Genomic DNA, 9,318 nt, shown 5'->3' on the forward strand with positions numbered 1-9,318 from the left:
CAATGATGTCAGACAGGATAGCTATATTATGATCCTATAGTATTATAGTTTATGAATGGAGAATTGTCGCAAGAAACAGCCCAATTTCTACGAAGCAGCAGCAAAGGAAACCGTGCATGTGCTCGTCCCTTCCCTTGTGCACCACGGATAGGGAAGGTCACTGCAAGTCTGCAACCACCGGCGGCGGCGGTGAGGTGGCGTCAGGATTCCGGCGAACAGACTGTCTGCAGCCGCTATCCATCCACGGTTTGCTATAAAGATAAGCCAGCTAAGCATGTCGATCCAGACAGAACACAGAAGCCGGTCGAATTTCTTAATCTTCGATTCAGAGAAAGGAGCGCTTGTCCGATAAGTGGCGGCCGGTCGACGCGTATGCCCAACCAGTGACGCTTCTTGTGCTTATCCCCCTCCGTGAATCGGCGAGCAGGACTGTGGTTTTTTATGAAGTGAAGACTGGAGTGGAGGCCATGCATGTTTATCTCTGGTGCACCACAGGAAGAGTAGGAACCGCCGGCGGTGCCACCAGTGTTCCCCAAAACGGGCTGTGGCCATGCTAGGTCGCTGTCCTCAGTTGCCAAAGAAGCCAGCCACCGGTTAAGCATGTTGATACAAGCAAATGCTGATCGGTTTGTTCTTCTGAAGAGATTCAGACAACTGCTAGCCTGCTACTACTAATCGGATAAACACAAAAGCTAAACGATCGTTTATCCAGGCATCAGCCGCCTTGATTAATTAATCAATTAATTGCACACAAGGTAAGAACTCCAAAACAAAATTAAACTGAACACAGTTTTTTTTAAAGGAGATCAACTCAGCTTTTCTTGAAAGCAATTAAGGTTCGATACAACTCTGGGGGAGACCCAGTTCAAAGCAAGCACAGAAAAACGGCAAGGCGCCAAGACAAAGTACTACAACACCACAATATCAGAAACAATCACGCTGCTCGGCACGAAGTTGTCTAGCCACACGCCTTCATCTTGGCACCCAGTTCAGTGATCTCCGTCTGGTCCGCCTCATTCAGCAATAAGCGTCATCTCTGCACAAAAGCAACACCAGACCTGATTACATCCAGAGGGTTCTTACTTCTTAGGGATGGATTTCTCAATAGCCATCTTGTTTCGGACCCTCCAGATGGCCCATGTAATTCCTGCAAAAAACGAACATGTTTAAACGATTCGGAACCTTGGCCCTGTTAGTGAACCCGCCCCCTAGCAGGTCACTAACTGACTTGGAACACCGGTCCCAGCCGAAAGCATCCCTGAGACAGCACCATGCAAATCTTAAACTGAACAATTTTATGCAGAAGGCTCAAGAAAACAATTTTATGAATACGTGCACTGCACCCGCTGCATGTTTCGTTCGGTTCATGGCCGCATCCGCAGCCGCCGTTACCTCGAGGACTCGACTGTGTCAGTGTGTCTGCATCCAATCGCGCGCCGTTCCACTTTTGGTTTGGCACCTCGTCAGGCGTCAGCAACCCGTCGCCGGAGCCCCTTCCTCACACCAAAGGCGATGTCTTTTTGTCTGGCCACCCTCACGCTCCACGGCGTCAAATCACTTGCTGATCCTCGCGCAGCAGGTGGCGGATCGCTTGGTCGAGGAGGGAACAGCCGGCGGCGCGGCGGCATGGGGCTCCCGGAGTCCGGACCAAGATGCCTGCCATTGCGCTCATACGGGTTGGACAGGTTGGTTGGTGGTGGTGAGCATGCAGATCCTAGGTTGGCTGTGTGCGTGCGTGGCACAGAACCTACAGGTGCGCCCCATGTTATTGCACTTTGGAAACGATCTCGAAGCATCGCCGAGAGCACGATGAGATAGATGTTCAGAGCATGTTTGGAACAAGGAGATCTCACGCGAAATGGGCTTCGTTATGGTAAGATATACTAGTTGGATGAAAATTTCTGCTTTCTGAATGCACGGAACGAACCAGGCAGTGCACGAGTGCGTTTGATCCGAAAATGGGAAGCGGAGAAGTGGTGGCATCACGATGGGAAAGCGGGCTGCCTATGATCGCTACCCTGAATTATCGAAGAAGCCAGTTAAGCATGTCGCTCCAAAAAAGCGTCGTCGGTTTCCTGAAGCTTCAGAGAAGCGCTGGTAGTCAGAAACACAAGACAAAGCTACATGCATAATTTCTTTCTTTTTCTTTTCCCTTTTCCTTTTGTATTGCAAGGGACCAATCATAATCTCTGAAGAAACCAGATCCCGTTTCTCTGTTCCTGTGTGCTCTCTGTCTCGAGGAAACATGGAAAGCCAGGCAGCAGCTGAACATTTCACGTTCTCTTCTCCGACGAACCTGCGTGTAATTTTGCGAAAATTGGTGAGGGCTGGGTGTTCAACGTTCATCCACGTCTAATCCTGCAATGTTTCAACCTCGCACCGATACGCAAGGGGGCGAGTCAATAGGTAAATGTTCTTGGGGATCGTCGTCGTTAGAAACCGGGCACCAGCTGGGGATTACTTGCCTACACTGAAAACCACCACGTAGAAAATGTTCATCATCAAGCTATGGCCTGGGGCCACCAAAAAGTCTAAAGTATTCATGTAGATCATCCTGCAAAGTTTGAACCTCAAATAATTTAGGAAGATGGAGCGTGGTACAGCATGAGGGTACAGTTCTTGTGCATTCTTTTTTTTGGCTGTGTTTGCTTACATTTGCAGTTCCAGGAGCGCCTGTTTTTCGTTGCATTCGATCAGGTTTCTCCTTGATGTGAAGCAGCAGCGTACAACACTCCAAGCAGCGGTAGCAGCATAAGACGAGTTTGGCAGGTTGCGCTGGGTCAATTCCTGTCCTCTTGATATCATGTTTATCCGGCGTGCATCTCTGCATTTGTTCGTCAGATCGGCTACAAATTCAGTTTGATCTGAGCATTCGGCATAAAGACAGGCACCGTGCGGCAAGGACGTGTTACTCCAACGGCGGAGGAATGCGGCCGGCATCAGACTTTGGTCTAATCCAGCGAACGGCCAGTCGGCCACTTCTCAGTTCTCATGGAAATCGTAACCAATCCATGAAAACCGGGACCAAATATGCGTGTGCTTACAATTACAAGTCATGACACCACACTTGCGAAATGAGCAAAAGGATTCCCCAGTTAGAATCTATACCATAAAGCTGATGAATAGCCAGCCAGTAGTTTAGGCTGAAATACTACTCTAGTACTCTAAAGCAATACAGGAATTGCAAGAGAACATGCTGAAAGTACACTTCTGGTCTAATGAAACATCCAGGCACCCGGCATTCAACTCAAGTTACAGAACAAACAGTTCTAAAGAACCACCAAGTGCTAGAACCAGGATCCCAGAGCAATGTGGAACCAGAGATCCCATTTGCGATATTACAGCACATCCTGGAAGACGCACACCAAAACATTAGCACACCAAACTGTGCTCATTGGTCAGCTTCAGGCTTGCTTCCATCACCATTGCCTGTGTGGTTTTCTGGCGAGGCTGTCTGGGGTTCCTGCTGCTGCTGTCCCGCGCTTGTATTGGGTTCAGGATGGAAGTTGATAGGGAACTTGGTGACACGGGGCTTGTCTGCTAAGATATTTCTCTGCACCCTGTCAATTAGCACCTTTGCTGGAGGCTCTTCTCTCAATTGCTCATCGTCGTAATCATTGTTCACGTAGTAACCTACTCTCATGAACTCCTGGCCCATGTAAGAGCATGTCAATAGCAATACGGTCACACCAATTATGTCTTCCTCACGGATCTTTGAGGGATCCGGTGGGTCAGCCTGCATTGGCAATGGCATATGATTTTCCAGATGGCAGATGCAAATTAAGATATACTACAAGGTTAACAAAATAGAGGAAATCACAAGCAGTGCTCATGCTTTATTCTATCATTATTTCAGGATCTATTGTGTTTGGTGAATGTTTTGAAGTAGAAAGAGCAACATAACCAACATTACCTGGAGTATGAAACGATAGGTCCCAACATTGACAGGACCAACAAGCACGCTCTCAAGTTGTTGATCATAGTTTTCATCTTCTGCTGATCCAACATATATAAGCTTCCATTCCAGATCTGAAATGAAAACAAGCACGTTCTTTACATGTATTTAAAAAATGTAATACCCAAATAAAAGACAATGAGAAACAAAAACATATTAATAGAATATTTGAGGAGATCCGATTGAATTATTTTGCATACTTTCCTTGTACTGATGATCATGTATGTATACAACTATGGTACTGAAGGAAATATAAAAATTATGTGACAATTGAAACTAGGTTCAGAGTTCAGACTATACATTTTTAATGGCATAAAGCCATAAATTGTATCATTAGCACCTTAGTCTTGATCGGAGCATATCTGTAAAAATCTCTAACCAATACCAATCACGATGCACTGGTTTATGGCCACTATCAACAAACTGGAGCCAAAAGAAGGGGAGAAAGCAAAGCACCACATTCACACGAAAAGCGAACAGCTTGATACTGACACACACCAGTCAAATGACTTTTCAATATAGCACGATCTCAAGGAACCATGTAGCTTCTCAAAGAGGTCAGCAAATTAACCACCGCATAGTCCAGAGGATAATCACCAAAATCAAAATAGAAAGAAAGAGAACTAACTACTCAAAAGAAAACTTCACCTGTGTCAAATCCAATAGCACAAAGTTCGATTTCTACAATCAGCTATCTTGTTGTTAACAATTGCTAATTATTATAGGTATACACACAAGTAATATGATAGTTATGCACTGTGGATTTAATAATGATCAGCTACAAGCAGAGGTTACAAAAGAACAATAACATCATCTCAATAGTTTCCTTTTTTTTTGAAAAGTTTACTTTTAGATGCCAGGAGTACTGGCCCATCATTTAAGAGAGAGGAGGTGAGGCACCCGCGTCCATCTCAATAGTTTCTAACTTATGATCCACAAATGCTAGATTGTTGGCAAATTTCCAAGAATGAGAGGCATAAATTTGTTTACAGAATTGCCCTCACGCATAACGTCAAATGCTGACAATATAACTCAATAAACTGCTAGGCAAATAGGATCAGTCACAAGGCATACTGATATGCTGATACCAGGGATCAAGGATAAAAATACAGTATGACCCCTACATAATTCAGAGTAGGCTAGAAGAAATTATTTTCATCGTTTAACTGATGTTAAATATTATTAAGAGATGTTAACTAACAAATATAAACAGGCTAGGTGAGTTCTACAACGGGAGTAAATGTTAGGTGATCCTCAACCGAATTCTCTAACTCTTCCTACTGTTCATGAATCAATAATGAGCTACAAGTTAAGCAATTCCTACCGATCGTGATCCCTAGATCAGCTTCTGCATCCCAAACATACTAATGAGGGGAAACGTGTCCTCCATTACGGAACTACAATGTTCACTGAACAAAAAGTAGCGACAACAATTTAGAACACTACCATTTGCAGGGAAAAAAAGTCTATGCGGATGCGGATTAGTGGAAGGTAATCGATGCAGCAGCGCTCGACTCCCACGCCCCTCCTGATATCCCAGCCTCTCTAGGCAACAAAACCCAACGCCGTCAGCTGGTCACGCAAAACCGAAGCCGCCGATGTCGAGACGCGCAGAACCCTAGCCCGCCGCCACGCGTCGCGGGAACCGAGAAAGGAGGAAGAGAGGGGGTGAGGCGATCCGTACCGTCGTCGAGAGGCACGAGGCACTCGTAGGAGATCTCGAACTGGAAGGGGTTGAGGAAGGCGGTGGGGTTGTCCAGCACCGCCACGTTGGTGATGTTCACGGCGCTCATCGCCGCCGGTAGCAGCCGCGCGGGCTCGAGCGGAGGGGGGGGGGGGGGGAAGACGAGAGCGAGCCGCGGCGGCTGGGAATCGGATTTCTGGCCGGGGGTCCGCGAACTGCCGAAGGGCGCGGCCTCTGGGGCGGGGTTTAATGCGGGGCGTTGCGGGGATTCGCGGCGGGAAGCGAAATTGGGTTGGCGGGAGACGCCCTGGAGCCCGAGGTTTGGAGAGGGCCAGAGCTGGGGGGAGCCGAGAGGCCGAGGCCGAGAGGGCACGACACGGTGGGGAGAGAGAGACGACCTGGCGAGGCTCAACCGCTTCTGAAACTGAAGAGCTACGAGAGCGAACTACACTTCCCTTATTCGGAAGGGAGGGGGGCCTTATTTAGACGCTGGGAATTTCGAAAATTTGGTGGAAACCGACTGATTTCGGCTCATACTTGACTCCTTTTGTATCGCAGGAATCAATTCAGCTCCCATGCAGGAATTGCCCAATCAAAAGGCTTCTTCGGTTCTTCCTTTGGAACGCATGAATCAGGCCAACATCCACGCAGGAACATCTCAACAGGGCCAGTACCTGCGTGGCTGACATTGAGACTGCAAACAAGTGAATTGCCCAGATGAGCTAGACCTGGAATACGGTCGAGTTGGAGCAGCAAATTATGCGAAGCATGTATTCTGGTAGCACTGCTCTTGGTACCAACTACCCAGACAGATTCAACTTAAAGATGGAGATGTCGATGGAAGACCTGACGGAATATACATAAGCACGTTTACATGGTCCACACAGAATGATGCCGTGTACTCCTCACTAAGAAATTTACTCCCAAATGTACAGAAGATATATCTCCTGACTCCAGTTTACGCATACGCAGTGCTCACTTCAACAGACCCTAGTTAAGGTTCAAGCGGGACACCACAAATAATACAGAGATATGACAACACAAATCGCTCGTGCACACGTCATAACTCGTCACTCCAAGAACTTATAAGTAGAGCCGTAATAACAAATGGGCCATGACTGGATTCCGCCTCACTTTTTTAGCACGCTGCATAAAAAGAACAGAAAGCAAGATAATGAGCTGTATATATTGAAGACCGGCATGTCACAAAGAACTCTTGTACTACAACAAACACAAACTAAACAAAATCTAAGCATAGTCATAGTAACAATGTTGGGCATGTTATATCTAGATTCATTCGGTATGCATACCAACCATATTTTTGGAAATGGAACTGAATTTTGTAGCCAATGAAAATTACTTACTTGTAGAGGTAGGCCGCAATACCAAGAATGACACAGAGAAGGATGATATCGATGCAAAAGTTGCGACTCGATCTCAGCTGGTAACAAGTCAATGTGCAAAACAACCGGTATGAGCTATGACGTCACCCAGCTAACCAAGCATTAGTTAGGAAGTGCACAAAGGTAAATGCTAGGTTTTACCTGAAGAACAGTCTCCTTCAGTCTAACGTTGGTATTCTTCAAATCTGCATTTGCTCTATCCACCTACAGTCATCATTAGCAAAATAAGTGTTGCTGGACAATTTCTAGATGGAGCCTACAGAAACTAATGGCTGCCAGATAGCAGACCTTGTCATCCATTTCATCCATCAAAGGAACTTGTCTGTCCAATTCCTGATAATCACAGCTATTTAGTTAACTGGCCATAACTTATTCTAATTATCATATGACAAAAAATAAAGCCCAGCAAGTAACCTCATTCATGTCAGATGCCATGTTTTTCAGGGTTTCCAGCCCTTCACCAATAACGCCCAAACCGTCATCCTGCAGAATTTCAACGCCAAAGACAGGTTACACCAGATGAGAAACTGAGAGTCCCACATCCTGTAGCAAAAGAAGATGAAACGGAAAGAAGAAAAGTGATTCGGTAAATTTACCTGTTTCATTCTGCGCATCTCATATTCCCGGCGGAACTGGTTCGATTCTTCTGTCCCCTTAAAGTACTCATCTTCAAAGTTCCCATCTGTATGTTTAAGTGGTGTTACGGGCAAAGGGGGTCAGTCAGTGATCCAAAAGATACGAAATTCAAAAGCAAGAGGATCTAAAAGTCTCAAGATTACACAAGAGGTTAAGCTTGATTAGGTGGCTTTCAAATAACTATGGAGCAATGAAGTTATGCACACTAGCCTAATTTATGAATATAGTTAATCATTTTCAAATTGGAGTATTGGACATAAAAAGTGATTATTTGGATCTCAAGTTTCATCAAAAGGAACTATGCCAATCTTTCCTATTAAAAAGCTAATGCATAACAGTAATCGTTACAGGAAAGACAAAGGTGGAGCAACAGAAGATGTTCATATGCTCACTAACCAGCAGTAGTGTCAAACTTTATGGCTCCTCCAGTGCGAGATCCTGAGGCTCCCCAAGTTCCATTTTTCTTTGTGGCAGTAGAACTTCCATCTGGGATTGACTGTATTCTGTCAGGTAAGGCGGCAACCAGATCACTACGGGTCGCAATTTCTTCTTTTGTGAGCCCTTTCACCTGTTAAAAGGAGTCTTCAGAACTGGATTGCCTGAATGTATCAATGCTGTCAAATCTGGCTATATAAAAGGGTATGCTAAGTTAAACTGTAAAGAGAGTATTAGGGAACAAGTAAAACCAAGCAAGCAGTTGCTTGGTCAGTGCATATGTATGGATTCCCTTTAGATAGAAAAAACACAAGATATTAGATTTTACCCATGCATGTCAAATCAACACATAATCATCATTTACCAATCCTATGAAATACTCCTACATGGCTCACTTGGTCACTTCCAGAGTACCAATCCAGAAACGTCTCAACTACTAACCCAAACACAGATTTTCCCCCAAAATTGTGCCATTGTGAGTAGTACACCAATCCTAAAATTCTAAAATTCGCGAAATGGATCAGTTTCCAATAGAGTCCCTAACCCTTGCAGCCGGACATCCTAATTTCAGGCAGCTACAGTCCAAGCAAGTTTAGCTACTGGCAAGCACGGAATCAAGCCCAAAAGTCACAAAGTCCGCAGATCTAGCAGAAACACTCTAGTGGAGGCAATGCGGGTACTAGGGCGGCAACCTTCTTCACAGCGAGGCGCTGCAGCTTTGGCAAGTCCTCCTCGAGGAGCTTGGCCTTGGTGCGCCGGATCTCAGCGTTGAGCACCACAGCCGCGGCCCGGTTCTTCTCTTGCTTCGCCGCCTCCGCTTTCTGCTCCAAAACAAACCATCAGATTCAGACCGAGTGCGCCGCTTCGCAGACGCGGGGGGAGAGAGGAGGTAGAGGACGAGATCTCACCTCGACGCATTGGTTGACGTCGGCGTCTACGGAGGCGTAGAGGCGGGCGAAGGGGTCGTCGCCGGCGACGTTGGCGCCGTTGAGCTTGTCAACATCGTACTTGTCATACTTCTGGCAGATCGCGTCCACCCGGGTGAGGATGTCGATCACGGTCATCCTCGCGCCCCGATTTCTCCCACCGCGAGCGAATTCGCGACGAGGTTTGCAGCGGAAGGAAGCGAGGCGAGGCGAGGAATAACCCAAACGGCGAGCCAACCGAAGCTGAACTGAACGGGGAAAGGAAAGAGAGAGACGACA

At 46.4% G+C, this 9,318-nt stretch overlaps 2 protein-coding genes across 2 annotated transcripts; both read right to left on the bottom strand.

The window, feature by feature from the left end:
• Positions 1-3,075: 3,075 nt before the first annotated feature.
• On the bottom strand, positions 3,076-6,076 carry LOC112886757 (histone chaperone ASF1B-like). The gene is made up of 3 exons (XM_025952746.1): positions 5,640-6,076; positions 3,914-4,029; positions 3,076-3,736 (listed from the first exon to the last, which is right to left on the bottom strand). The coding sequence occupies exons 1-3, from the start codon at positions 5,746-5,748 to the stop codon at positions 3,392-3,394; spliced, it is 570 nt and encodes a 189-aa protein (XP_025808531.1). The 5' UTR covers positions 5,749-6,076; the 3' UTR covers positions 3,076-3,391.
• Positions 6,077-6,429: 353 nt separating this feature from the next.
• LOC112886756 (syntaxin-71-like) lies at positions 6,430-9,318 on the bottom strand. Its single transcript, XM_025952745.1, has 9 exons — positions 9,022-9,318; positions 8,806-8,934; positions 8,075-8,246; positions 7,639-7,724; positions 7,457-7,525; positions 7,331-7,375; positions 7,184-7,246; positions 7,004-7,080; positions 6,430-6,785 (listed from the first exon to the last, which is right to left on the bottom strand). The coding sequence occupies exons 1-9, from the start codon at positions 9,175-9,177 to the stop codon at positions 6,770-6,772; spliced, it is 813 nt and encodes a 270-aa protein (XP_025808530.1). The 5' UTR covers positions 9,178-9,318; the 3' UTR covers positions 6,430-6,769.

The sequence above is a fragment of the Panicum hallii genome, chromosome 3 (genome assembly GCF_002211085.1).
Source record: "Panicum hallii strain FIL2 chromosome 3, PHallii_v3.1, whole genome shotgun sequence".
NCBI classification, from domain to species: Eukaryota; Viridiplantae; Streptophyta; class Magnoliopsida; order Poales; family Poaceae; genus Panicum; species Panicum hallii.